The sequence below is a fragment of the Dipteris shenzhenensis genome, chromosome 1 (genome assembly GCF_047967505.1).
Source record: "Dipteris shenzhenensis isolate YYH24624 ecotype China chromosome 1, Dip_SZ_1.0, whole genome shotgun sequence".
In the NCBI taxonomy this organism is placed as follows: Eukaryota; Viridiplantae; Streptophyta; class Polypodiopsida; order Gleicheniales; family Dipteridaceae; genus Dipteris; species Dipteris shenzhenensis.
In genome coordinates, this window is record NC_141596.1 from 59021915 (window position 1) to 59036104 (window position 14190).

General features: G+C 43.7%; 1 protein-coding gene across 2 annotated transcripts in view; it reads left to right on the plus strand.

Annotated features, from left to right (window-relative positions):
- The first annotated feature begins 2890 nt into the window (after positions 1-2890).
- The window catches only part of UAH (ureidoglycolate amidohydrolase), an 81392-nt gene continuing 70092 nt past the window's right edge, over positions 2891-14190 (plus strand). The window contains exons 1-3 of one of the 2 annotated variants that reach the window (XM_087383241.1): positions 2891-3151; positions 6755-6840; positions 11223-11297. In XM_087383241.1, coding sequence (XP_087239367.1) covers positions 2975-3151; positions 6755-6840; positions 11223-11297 — 338 coding nt within the window. In that variant the 5' untranslated portion in view covers positions 2891-2974. The remainder of the gene's footprint in view (positions 3152-6754; positions 6841-11222; positions 11298-14190) is intronic. The other variant, XM_087383247.1, reaches the window with a different exon arrangement.

A 14190-nucleotide genomic window follows, 5' to 3' on the forward strand; every position in this document is an offset into this window, starting at 1 on the left:
TTGCAACTAAGAATGTTATATGCATTGCCCACTCTCAATTGGAATAGACTGGTGGAAAAAAAAACCTCTCCTACATCTATTTCAACAGATGTATGAAGATAGAAAAAAATATGTTTTGTCTCTCAATTCATGTAGTCGTCTGCATGAAACAAGATGTAGTGATAATCTATTAATGTCTTATGGGAAGTCATCCTCTTCGAGAATAGTAGCTAGACAAGTGCCTTTATTACAAATTCCATCATCATCATCCCTAGTTTCAATTCCAAGTCACATCTAATCTTGAAGTTGATGATGCTTGCCAAAATAGAAAAAAGCTTGTTTGAAGAATATATGGTCTAGCTCAAATCCAATATCCCCTAGCTTACCACTCTCCTCACCGATCGCCCTGAATGGGCACCATACTCCTTGCCTTTCCTAAAATCCAAGCTAACCACTATTTCTTCCATGCCTCTTTGCTCATCTCGGCACTTCCAATGAATCAAAGACTCTCAACATCCATTCTTACTTTTTTTCTTCCATTTCTTGATAGGATAGAACTATCAAGTAATTCAAGCCATTTGTCATGCTCTTTCTCCATTTTGCATTGTCATACCACCTCCCATATTCTTTAATTTTGTACTCGATTCCACCTCTTACCTATCCCCTAGGTTAAGAACACACTTGCATTAGACATCATGCATAATAAACAAAAAGAATACTATTACCTAATAATCCCATCAACAACTTTGGAAGAAATACTAGCCATGAAGTCAAGAGAAGGATGGAATTCCCACGAACATATTCCAAAAGAAAATCACTCAAGCCATTATGATTAAATTGGAGTCACAAGTCAATTGGAGCAGGCAAAGTTAGTCAAAGAACTGTTGTCAAAGAGTACCTCATAGCATTAGCTTCCTTCAGGGCATATCTAAAGTAGTTTGATATAGTACTGCATCAAACATGTGGGATGGAGATATACATGATCCTATAAAGGAAGCACCTCCTTATTGGCCCAGAATTCATAGGTACTACAAGGTGGAATGGACAATCAAAGGTACACATATAAAAGCCCTGGACAAACATGGATCACAAATGAGAGATAGCCATGAACAAACTCTAAGAATAGTGCCAAACATAATGAAGTGTTCGCAATAATCCTAGAAGTCTCCCTAACAATAGATCATCATCTACCCATGCTTAGCTTCAATCCAAATGAAAGAAAAAACACTCAAACTACAAGTCGCACATCATAACACTTGAAAGGTGATATGTCTGTGTATTTGGAAAATGGTTGATACTAGCCTTTTATTTTGAGAAAAACTCTCCTATGGAGCTTGGTCACAAGAAGGAAATTATCCACAACAATCTTGCAAACTCAGACACCAACAACAACTCTACTACAATAGTTGGGTAAAGAAAACAGTAAGTAAATTTAATGAATTTTTCCACCACTAAATTATATATGTTCATGGAGTCTTGGAATTCCACTAATCGCACAACACGTCTATGCTGCTTGCAACATTGCCAAGGCACCTTTTAATATGGATTGAGCTACTCTTTTTCATTTCTCTTTGTGCTTTGCAAGTCATATAGTGCAACATCATCTCATATGACCCAATTGCTGTAGTAGGTAAACTTGTTACAATGGTAAGGGTAATGGAAATATGTGACCAATGAAACTTTCCTTTGAGCATTCATCCACCCATTTGCACAATGGGTTGAGAACTTGGTTTCAAATTTGGGCTCACCAAAAGAAAAGAGGCACAACAAGTTCCCTAGCTTGGCCTCAAATTTGACGAGCAACCAGAATGTTTGAGTGTATGATTGCATCCTATTGTGTTTCTTGGAAGGTAAAGAGAAAGTGCCTACAATCTTCCAACGTTTTAAAAATGGCAATTTTGAAGGGGTAGCTAAGGGTCTTATGTCATGGAGGGGGAATATTTTGGATGTTTTTCCCTTAGTGCAATGACATCATGATCCAAGGGAATATAAGAGAGCACTGCCACGAATATGCCACAATAATAGTAGAGAAGTGTCACATCAATGTTTCTCAAGGGTAGAGGGAAAAGCACCATGAGGTCTAGAGCATGGAGTGCTATTCCCTCTGATCACCGTTATGTCCCCTCTATTTCCCATGGTCCATTTCATGCAAACATAAGGGAAATGCTATTTTCGCTCTCTTTCCTCTCTTTTCCCACGGTCCATTTTGCACAACATATGCTCTGGGGAGGAAAAACATTCGAAAGATTCCCTTCTTTTCCCCCTGCATGACATAAGGGCGATTACACATTGGTGCTTGCCCAAGTTGGGGAAGGGGCATCCGCCATGTGTAAAGGTCTCATTTGAGGCACAAAAAGGTGGGTGCAGTATTGAACCCACGACAGTTCAATCCTTGCAGCTCAATGTATACCATGTAGACCTTCAAGCAAGGTTGTAAAAAATGTTTGTCTCTCTATTGATATTGTGTCCACTTGGTGTGTAATCACACCCTGCCTATTGCCTTTGCTCACTTTGGGAGGCACTAGGCAGTGTGTAAGAGTCAGTCCCCATGGACCGGCGTAACACCATTCCAACGAGTCCCGATGGAATTATCACTCAACCCGTGCCTTGAAATTTGGAGTTCTCCAGACAGAAACGCTCGTCCACTTCAGCTTAGGCACCCCCTAGCACCCATAAATTCTCTTCTCGGGAGTCCTGCAGGGGTCACTAGTAGGCTGCTACCAGCGAGCTTTGTGCTCCATTTTTTTGAGGTTTTCCGGTCCACGGGGAGTGGCCACCCAGTGAAAGCTCCACTAGGCTCAAGGAGATTCTTGCCACATAGGCAAGCTGTTTGCCAGATGGCACACTCCGTCTCTCTCCATATTAGTAGACTCACACACATTGAAGAATCATGACTAGTTAGTTACTGGGCTTTGATGCAATCAATCACTTAGACTGACTGTGCTCAAGAATCGTGATCAGTGAGCTTCTGGGTTTTGCAGTTATCAAATCAATCATGTGGAGGCTCTGTGTCAATCTGCTTGGGATTCTGATATTGCATCCCAGCAGCTTCGGAGTTTCATGCACATCGTCAACCGAAGAAATCGCCCACCCCGGGTTTTCACAGGATGTCGCTTTTTGCAGCGTTGGAACGAACTCTCTTGTCGTGGATGCCGCGCGTTTGCACCAGCAGGTGAGCCGCTAGCGTAATTTTTGAGTGTAACCACAGTCGGAGAACTCGTTATTTTTGTCGCTGTGAGGTTCTGGAATGTACAAAGAATGCCACGAGGATCCCAAGCTGATTTGACTGTTGTCGATTCTCAAAGAACAAAAATGTGTACTACCATCTTTTCTTTCGAACCTCCATACGTGTGACCAGCTCTCGACCGAAACATGCACGCACGCGTAGTTGCCCTTCAGTCGATCCTTGAATACAGAAGCTGCTGGCAATAATTCACTTAGTCAAGAAAACTGTGATAAAAATATGTATTCAACTGTGAAATGTAGCATTCATAGTATAGAGAACGTGCGTCCATATTACAGGGTCCTATTAATTGTGATTTTGGCATCCTAATATAGAAAACATGCGTGGATCCAAGTCCAAAATTTATGTAACAATCAAGAAAACTTCACGATAAGTTTTTTGGGTTCAATATATCTCTGTTTGTACATATGATTATGTCAAAGCTCTAAATTGGGCACTTTGTTGTGAAGTGAAACTAACTGCTGCTGCTAGGTGTATTGCTTGTTCGGCCCTACTTATGTCATCCACGAGAGATTGTGTTACATCTACTTTGGACCCATAATGTAATGAAGCCCACACTCTTTGGGGCATTGTGTTGAGTTCTACTTTGGTATTCCAAGCAATTGTCTCCTTTCACATTGTTGACCTGTTTTTGCACTTCGGAGTGTCTTGGTGAGTCTCGCGCATTGGTTGTAGATTCTTGACCTATTTGGAGGCATTCTCGACCAGTTTTGGAGCTCCTGTTTGCATTTTCAAGGTGTTCTAGAGAAGGTGAACCCTGGGAGGATAGGGAATTAATGAATTGAAACATGACCAGCTACATTTATGATGCTAGAGATGGAGCAAGGTAATCTCTCAATTTATCAGTGGACAGGGATCTTGGCTGATTGTGGCAATCGGAAGACCTTGACTAATCGGTGGACAGAGGGAGCTTGACAGGGACGGTGAACAGGAAGACTTATTAAGCGTTTTGGATTGGTGGATTTTGGTGGGAAAATCCCCACTTGGTATTAGAAGACCATTTCTCTTATATATGTATTGTGTAGCCTACTTTGTACATGAAGGTACCAAGTGTGTCCATGCTATAATAAATGTCTTGATGTAAGGAAAGATTTACATTCAATCCAATTATAAAGTCATGGTTCTATCTACAATAGTGTAGCATAAAGTGCCTCTTCTAGGTGCGGAACCCTAGAAGCTTTTTCTTCAGTGAGGGCTTCTTAGGAACACCCCACACACCGTTAGCCCAATGGCATCAATCTCATCGGTGGATTTTCTCTGAGTCCCCCTTTACTAGGAAGGGCTTTCCATTGACTAAGGAGTTTTCATAGGGTTTGGCAACGGGTGGTGGTCCTCATTTGAAGGGAGGAGTTCGGTGCCAACCGCTTATTTGACTTATGAAGGTTTGGGATCAGGAGGGTCTCATGCTCAACCATTAGACTCAAATAGGTTGGGCTCATTGAGACATCAACCTAGCTAGTTCTTTTGGGGCTTGAAGGGGACTCCCCACGGAGACAGAGGTACAGTTGGGAGTTATCTTTCATCTTCGTGGGATAGACCCGTGGATGAGAGAGATCGATGTAGCCATCCCAGAGTCCTGGTGAGCAAGACTTCACATGTTTTTAGCTTGTCGGAAGATCAGTTCTCTAGGACAGGGGCACCTATGCGGATCCAATTTAGGCACTGCCTCCGCGCCTAGTTTGTAGAAGGGACTCCCCACGGAGAAGGGGACTTGAAGGGGACTCCCCATGGAGACAAAGGTACAGTTGGGAGTTATCTTTCATCTTCGTGTGGCAGGCTCGTGGATGAGAGAGATCGATGTAGCCATCCCAAAGTGCTGGTGGGCAAGACTTCGCATGTTTTTAGCCTGTTGATGGGCAGATCAGTTCTTTAAGGGCACCTATGCGGATCCAGTTTAGGCATTGGGACTGTGCCTAGTTTCTAGAGAGGGGCTAGGAGGGCTCCTATAGCCAACGTTTGTTGGAGACCTAGAGATGGATGGGGGACTCAACTTGCTCAAGTGGCAAAGGATCAGACTAGTGGGCCTTTTGGGCAAGGAGCGACCCATTGACCAACCATACATTTCGGAGCAGGATGCACCATGTTGGCGTCTTTGGATTTAGGAGGGCTGTCCCTTGCATGAGGTCTAGTGGGATCCGGGAGAGTGGTTTTGGCTGTCCAGAGTATGCCACTCTGAGTGTGTTGGGGAGGTGGCTTTCTCTTCTTACACGACACGTATGTGGTGGTGCTTACAGATGGAGGCGATGGCTTGGATCCGCGTGAGAGAGAGAGAGGCATTGGGTTGAGCAGCAACTTTCTCAGGCAGTCATTTCCAGATTTTTGGCACATTTATGGAGTTGACGGCCACGGAAGCTCTCTTAGTTCTTTTCCATGCTTGTGGCTAGAGCAGATGCATGTGGATGGATGGTGCCACCGCTGCCTGTGGAGCTGACTTACAACATAGAGGATTTGGCTGGGATCTATCCGGATCGTGGCTTGGTTGCAAAGGATTCAGAGGGACTTCAAGTGGGGCATGGCAGCCGGTTGACAGAAGGGGGTCATGCCTTCTCCGTCGACGAGGTCTCTCCAGCTTACAGGATGCATGGACAGAGCATCCTCAGGATTGAGCTCCACGAGGCAACTCCACATTCTCAGCATCATCCTCTTACCTCTCCGGAGGACTGTCTTTGGGAGAGGCAGCATTATCGCGTGGAACAGTTGGGTTGCACAATGCAGCCTATTGATGGATGAGCACCATGTTCCACTGGCAGCCACTCTTGTCACCGTCTGACATGATATCATCTACACCTTGTGCGCCATTTGGGAGCATGGTACGTCAAGATCTAGAGCGACTTGCCGAAAGGCGTGAGCATTTTTGGAAGGCTTATGTTCCAAAGATTCCCTAGGCAATGAGCTGGGTTCTATGGAAACAAGCTGGCCTTTTTGACAGCCGGTTTATCTGTCTGTTGCGCATGGTCAGCGCCTAAAGGATTGCTGATTTGTATGGTTGTTTTTCAAGCATAAATAGAAAGTTCTTTTCTCTGGGAAAAAAAAGCATAAAGTGCCTCTTGATGTGTGGACAAGTTCAATGTTGAGGTCCCCCCATTAGAGATTTACAAGAGGTATTTTTTATAGTTTTTTTTGTGTACTTGATATTGGTGCCCAAATAGCACACTCTTATGGTGTGAGAATATTGTGTTTGAAATTCTCTAACATAGACTTGCACTAAGGAACTGGTGCAAAGGTGAAAAAGGAAATAGTGCCTCATTTTAAGCAGCAGTGCAATTGTTTGCAAGGTTGAGGTTCCATTCATGGCATATTCTTTCTTTTAATATCTCTGCATGTAGATGTTTGATTTGAACAAACGAATTTTCAGTATCTACAAGATGGCTATCGGGGGCATGTAGCTTCCAATTTGAAAAGACAAGTTTTAGAGAAAAGGAGAGCAGAGGTGGATTCTTCAAGGTCTTGTTTAGAGCTTGTAGAATTTGGTGCCACAATTCAAGTTCACAGTTTATTCGTTTGTATTGATCTAGTGATGAACTCTTTCAGATTGATGAGCTTGCAAAATTCTCTGATTCACCAGCCCCATCTGTGACGCGGATTTTATATACTGAAGCAGATATTGCTGCTCGAAGGTATTTCTTGAACTCAACGTACTATTGGCAATGATGGAATGCCCTTTTCTCCACAAGCACATTGGCGATGAGTCATTTTATGCCAAGGAAAACACAAGACATTGATGCTTCATCAAAGCTTTTCCCTGCTATACTGCTCTTTTGTGCTTACTGTAACTTGCACATGAAATGTTCCTTTTATTGGTGGCAGCCCAAATATTCTCACTTTTTGCTTTCCAAAGATTCAATGGGTTTGGTACTCTGTGTATGCTTTTTTTGAAAGGTAAGTTATTTGTCCTTGCCGATCTAGTTTTCAAGCCTGGCTGTTCCTTAAAGCTGTGGTTGTTTGTTCTTTGCTAGTGTGCTCATCACATGTCAATTGTTCTCTTCCTTCATGCAAGTTCGTGTCCCTTCCTGATTGTCCCCCCCGTCCATGGCAAAAGCATCAGAATTTTTGTTTGCCCAGAGTCACCAAAGACCTTTCTAGGTAGCAATGGAAGTCAAGAGCATCCATCTCAATTAAAAAAAGCTGTTTCAAATTTGTGAATTTAGCAAGAAAGTAACCTTTCATCTCAGATATGCAATCTGCAAACTTTGAGCTACAGTTCTGTAGTCTTGAGAAGAGTTCATGGTTCTTGTGGTTTCTGCGAGAATAGAATTGTTAACGTATGGGGTCAATCCATACGACTGGACTGCGACTTCACCTATCTGTGAGTGACTCAAGTGTCTCAGTTATCTGTGAAGTCCTCTGCAAACTGCCATTGGAGCTGATTAGGGTCAGCACAGTGATAGTTTTTCACATATTTGGCTAGAGATTCTACACACTCTTGGAACTAGTATGGACTATTGCTCCGGTGACATATGTCGATAGAGCAGCAGAGCGTTGCATCTTCATTTGCTAATGAGAGCATGAGCTGATGTTGCTCGCCTCCAATCGTGGTTCGTTGTGGGTATTGCTTGAAAACAATACAGGCCCTTGTTGGATCTTGCACCTATTATACCATGTTGATGCTATTATGACTTTTGGTTGAAGTGCTAACACAATCTATTTATATGGGTTTGGAATTGCAAGGGTTAATAGGGAAATATAAAAACAGAAAAATGTTATTTAGGAAGTAGCCTCAAGGGTTGAGTTAAAAATGCGTAGGAATAGATAAAGTGATCATATAATTCAAGCATTTAATATAATTGGATGCGGTGGGTAAATCCTGAGAACAATGTTGAGTGACATTACAAGTGTAGGCTTTCTGCCACAATCTTTGTTTCGATGTGATCTATCACAATTTATGACACGTAATACAACAAGATGGAAGTCAATTTTGATTTAAAACTCACATTTTCCTTCAAAGAGCAGGAATATTGGACTAAGGTCTCTCCATGATTTGACCTGTTTGCTTTGTACTAGGATTCTATCAAGAAAAGACCACAAGAGAGCCAGTTATATTTGCATGGTGGATGAGTTTACCATTCATCATTTGTTAAACATTGTAGCTGTATTGGTAATACAAATGGCATGATTAAGTTTTGATGCCGATACCTTGTTCTGATGGTTACTTACTACATGGGTTCTTGTAGAGGCACTTGGTTGGCTTTGTCTATCTTTAACTTGGTGGGCCTTGCCTATCCTTGTCACATTGCAAGTGGCTCCTAAGGCAAATAGAGCACGAAGGGATACTAAGCAATCTCATGAAGATGATAAAGAAGCACCATGGTAGAATAACTAATCCCTTCTTTTAAAATTTTAGTGTGCCAGCAAAGGAGGAGGCAGCCTTGGGTAGTCACAGAAAAATAGGTGGAAGCCTTTGTTTTGGGGTGTGGCGGAGCGGGGGAGAAGATAGGCTGGTAATGCAAAAGCTGAAGCAATAATGAGAGGTTTGTGAATACAGACCATTGAGGCAGGGCAAGAAAAACTAGAAGATGCGAACATAATGCCTTAGAAAATGCAGTGAAGGATTGTTATTCATGTTGAGGGCTCCAGGAAGCACATGAAAATGCACACCTACCATTGAAACCCTCGAAATTCCTGGATACCAACATGTGGTGCACCAAGTCCGACCACATGGGATATTTGGTACCATCAAGCTTCTCTTAAGCAGAAATCTTTCTTTAACAAGTCATTTGTGGGTGATCGCAAATAAAAATCCCCAAAAAAGGAAAGTGCCTTGCAAATGTCAAAGCCTCAAGGCTATCACTGCAGTGAGCTGGCTGCCCAGATATCTGATTGCAAGCTGCAAATGTCAAACCAAAAAATGATGGCAAATGCTTGCCAATGTAAATGCAAAATGGGTTGCTCAAACACTGAGCCAAATGCACTAATCTGTCCCCTGCAAATGTCCGGCGAAGTAAATGCTGTCCAGCTACTAAATCAAGGGCACAAAAGTTGCAGTTTGCACTCTGTGTACCTGTGAAAGAACCCCAAAGGCACAAGGGTCAATTCCAAGAACGGCTAAAAGCCCCAAATTTTGAGAGTGCAAATGTGCCAAATACAGGGTAAATGCAGAATTTTACCCTGAAAATGCAATTTGACTACAAATTGATCAAAAGGCCCAATTTCCCAATTTTGAGGGAGATTGCACCAAAAAGAGGGAAATTCAAGAAAAGCCCAAATTTCAACTATACCAGACAATAAAATTGCAAATCTGCAAGCTATGTCTGTCAATTTTTGAAAGTTCTGGCAATCCCAAAGTCATTGTAGCTGCTTTGGGACCAAAATGCTGGAATTGTCCCAAAAGCTAGTATTGTACGGACAGTACAAAAAACGTATGGCAGACGTGTACGAATTGACAATCATCCGTACAGGATGGGCGATGAACTGTACAGCAGTCAATGGTTGCACGAATGGTGGCGGCGCTTGAGCAATGGACAAATCTGACACCCTCAACAAGCTTCACCAGCGAGCTACTTCAGCGTACATTGGCGACTAGGTGTTGTATAAGTGCAGGGATGTACGGACGACCTGGGTTGACTATAGCTACGTGACAATGGCGATGAACATCAGATCTATATAGCAAAATGGAGTTGACTTGTACGGCACCATACAAACTATACGGCAATCTATAGTACTTGGACGAGGTGCTGAGCTGCAAACTGAATACTTCATGGTTGGACGTGCTACACTCAAGCGATGGGCTTCTTTTGAGCTACTGCAACTGTGCTAAAACTCCCTACTCCGGACTAATGCTTGACGCATAAAAATAGAAGCCACTCCCACCCTTACTTCACCACGCATTAGGTCGGCTCTTGTCTTCACCTGCAACGTTTACCTCCTTGAGAGGAGTGAGTTGGGTTGTAGTCGTAGGACGGGACGAGATAGGTAGGAGGAAGAAATCCTGCTTTGATAGCATTGTTGGATGTGGGGAGCAATGAAAGGAAGCTAGAATGCAAGGAGGAGACAACAAGCTGAGGAATGGAAGTGTACTCACAAATGGATAATGAGAAAGTACAAGAGATGGCCAATCTAAGGCCCAAAGTCAACCAAACTCAACTTAGGACTAAAATATCCTTTGTATACTAGGTGTCCCAATAGGACACTAAGCATCCTAACTAGCCTACAAGGCCATACCAGGGCTAAGTGTCAACAACAGGGAAGAGAAAAGAGGAGAAAATTAAAGATAATGAAAAGAAAGAAGAGACAAAGGGCATAGCACCAACAAACAGCTGCACAACTAACAAAGAGAAGAGGCGAAGGGTGAAGTATCAAGGGTTATGAGTGAAGGGGTAGAAAGGATCTGGAGAAAGGGAGGTCGGGGCTGAGGAAGGGACGGGCCTGGGAGGTGAAAAGGTAGCAGAATAGGCTCGGAAATGATAGGAGTGGCGCGGAGGGAACATGCCACACTGGGAAGAAGATGGAGGGGATGGTAGGAGCAGGGAGGGTCTATGCAGATCAAGGGGAGGTGAGGGCGTAGGATTGTGTATAGGCTATTACGGAGCCGGGCAGTGGGGAGAGAGATGGAGCAGCAAAAGAGGGAAGATTGGGAGCAGCATGGGCTTCTAGGTGAGAGAGGGGGGCGAGGAGTGTAGTGCATATGCTCCAGTTGGAAGGGAGAGGAATAAAGACGCAACATCATTCTACATTTTTTCCATTTTTATGGTATGCTTCTATTTGCAATACAATATTCTGCTAGAGCAAATGACAACTCGATCATACAAGGCCTTTATTGGCTCATTCAAAAATCCTTTGTATTATTGCGATTTCAGCTATATGACAAGAGAAGGAGCAAGAGCTCTATCGCTATCCCTATCCTCATAATGTCTGAAAATAAAGATAAGTTTTTAACTGCACCCGATCCCCAATAGTAACATAAAAACAGCTGTATTGTTCATTGTCTTTAACTCATTAGAGTACTCCAAAGTATGATTTTGACCAGGGGTATGATGTGTCACCATTGTAATTTATTCCGCAGGTACATTAAGAATCTGATGAATTCTGCTGGATTAGTGGTACGTGAAGATGGAGTTGGAAATATTTTTGGACTTTGGTGAGCTTCCAATCTTGCATCCATGGAATCCAGTTTTTGATGTTTCAGTAATCCCTGTTGTGTTAGTGACAACAGATTTATTGGTTAGTGTTGTCACTTGTGCTTCACATTTCATTTGTGGGATGCAACCAAGGGTGAAAGAGGGAGAGAGATACAATTTCATCAAGCCTCGTATTTCTACTCCAGGCCCAAAACTGTACATACACAGTATCCACCCAAATCCATACCGTGTCTTCGTCTTGACCATCCACGTTCTGTCCAGAGAAATTTCCAATTCCCCTATCCTCTAGACATTTCCTCTATCTCATTTACTTAAGACCTTAGCTTGTTCAAATATTACACCCCCCCCCCCCAAAAGGCCCTTGCATACGACACAACACAAGTTATTCATCTCTTCATTTGTCTGGCAGTACTTTCAGCATTCTCATTTATATGTCTCGCCTCGCCTAAACGTCTTAAGGCGGAATCCGTTATCTGTTCCCCGAGTACCTTTCCATTAAGCTCCTTCAAATCATATGTTCCATTTTGCCTAGGCCTTCAAGATTGCATAAGGCCCTTTCCATCTTACCAAAAACTTCTTGTCGAGCGGATGATCAAGCCGGCTATCAGACCAAATCTCGTGCTTCACTTGAAATTATGGCTTCCTGCCTTCGTTCATCCAGCTTTTCCAAAATAAAGAGTTTAGTTGCACATACCTTTGCCACATCTGTGTCATGCTCCACTGCCATCCTCAAAATTGGTAATTCTAATTCAATTGGCAAGATAGCTTATGATAGGCCCATAAAGCTGTAGGCAACCATTTTTCCTATTCATTTGTACTCTTCTTAGTCAGTTTAATAATGTTGCATAGTGTCACGCTGCTCTTTTCCACCAATCCATTACACTATTGTTGCAGAGTGTATTACACTATTGTTGCAGAGTGTACTCTTCTTAGTCATTTTTGGAATGATGTTGCATAGTGTCCCGTTGGTCTTTTCCACCAATCCATTACACTATGGATAGAACACTGAAGAAAATCTGTGCTTAACTGAAATTTCAGATAGCAAGATCTACAAAATCTCCCCTCTGAACGCAGGGGCCATGGATCTGTTACTATCTCAAGAGGGCATCCAAACCGTGTGCAAACGTTTTCTACTAGGAAGTTGGCCACTTACTTAGCACTATAATTCACCACCGCTTTAGCTTCAGCCCCACCTGGTAACATAATCTGTAGGTACTATGCTTGAATATCTTTATGCGTATTAGGCCAAAAGTATCCTGCTGCCAGGAACTTCCTGGTTGTACTCTCGTATGCAAAATGGCCTCCATAGATATCTTCATGGCAGGCTTCCATCATTGCTTGTGCTTCTGCTTTTCCAGGATCTGTTTGTCGCAGTTTGCTACTTCCCCCTGGAGACCTCACACTTTGCCAGAGATATTCGAGGTGATGATGAGACATCCCCATTTGTTGCCCTTTATCAGTCCATCGTTGACTTTTCTAGCCGCGGAGAAGTCCTAGTGGGGGACTTCAACGCGAGGACAAGGGCCCGTCAGGTACCACTTCTTGACTTCAGAGATGATTCCACTCTACTGGCAGATGTTGACCTTGAGGAGGCAGGTATGCTACGGGTTTCGGCTGACAGGCGAGGTCCATTCTCATCTTATGGGCAGGCCCTATTAGACCTAGGTAGGATACATGATCTCATTATCTATAATGGTCTTGACAGATGGCCCGCTTCAGGTGGTTTCACATGCTTTCCACATGGGGGGGGCCCCAGTGTCGTTGATTACATCATGGGATCCCGTGTCTTCACATCTCACATTACTAACTTCACTGTAGCACCTCTCCTCCTAGGGGCTGATCATACATACCTTTTCTTTCGCATCTCCACCTCCCTTCGCACAGCACCTTCCACCCCACTCAGTGCTTACTCCACCTACCACGATATACGCTTTGATCGGGATCACTCTGGCTTATATTGACTTCATACTCCTTTTAGAGGATCGTGTTGCCCTTGTCACCCGCTCACTACACGAGGCTGCCATTCACGCTTTTCCCCACACCACCCGCTCCACCTGCCCACCACCCCCTGGAACCGTACCCTGTAATAGTTGGTACGATGATGAGTGTAAGGCCTTACGCTGTCAACTCAGATTTGAAACCAAAAACAGTCTTCCAAGCGCACCAGATACGCTACGTGAATACCGTAGATTGGTACGGAGAAAGAAACTAGACTTCGTTCGTCGAAACGAGGAGGAGCTACTGAACATTTTGTTTAGTAATAACTCTAAGGACTTCTGGCGGAGATTTCTAGAAGGACGGTCCGCCACTCACTGACACCCAGATCTGGTTTGATTATGCACGCACACTTTATGACATCCCAAATCAGCCAGTCCCTATCCTCTCACACATGCCTCGTTTCACATCCTGCACCCACTTCACTAGAGGAGGGGTAAAGGATGCCGTAATGAAACTTCATAATGGCCGAGCGAAGGATCATGAGGGGCTATGCACTGAGCTCATTGCATACGGGATTAACCTGCTACCGTTATCTTAGTAAACCTTTTTAATGAAGCGGTTTATTTGGGATTTCCACACACTTGGACCTTCAACACTATCTCACCCATCCACAAGGCAGGGGATCCCATGAGCCCGGAGAACTACAGGACCATTATGATTGGACATGTCATGTCCAAGATTTATGCATCAGTACTTGACTCCGAGGTTAGCAGACTTGCAGAGTGTCGAGGACTTAGAGGAGCAGGACAGGCCGGATTCCGGCGTGATCATGGAACCATGGACCACATTCTCACGCTCAGATGTATCATCGAGGAGGCGAGGTCACGGAAGCAGAGGGTTTATTGTTGCTTTGTGAAATTCCGCAAGGCATTTGACACGGTCCCGAGAGCCGGC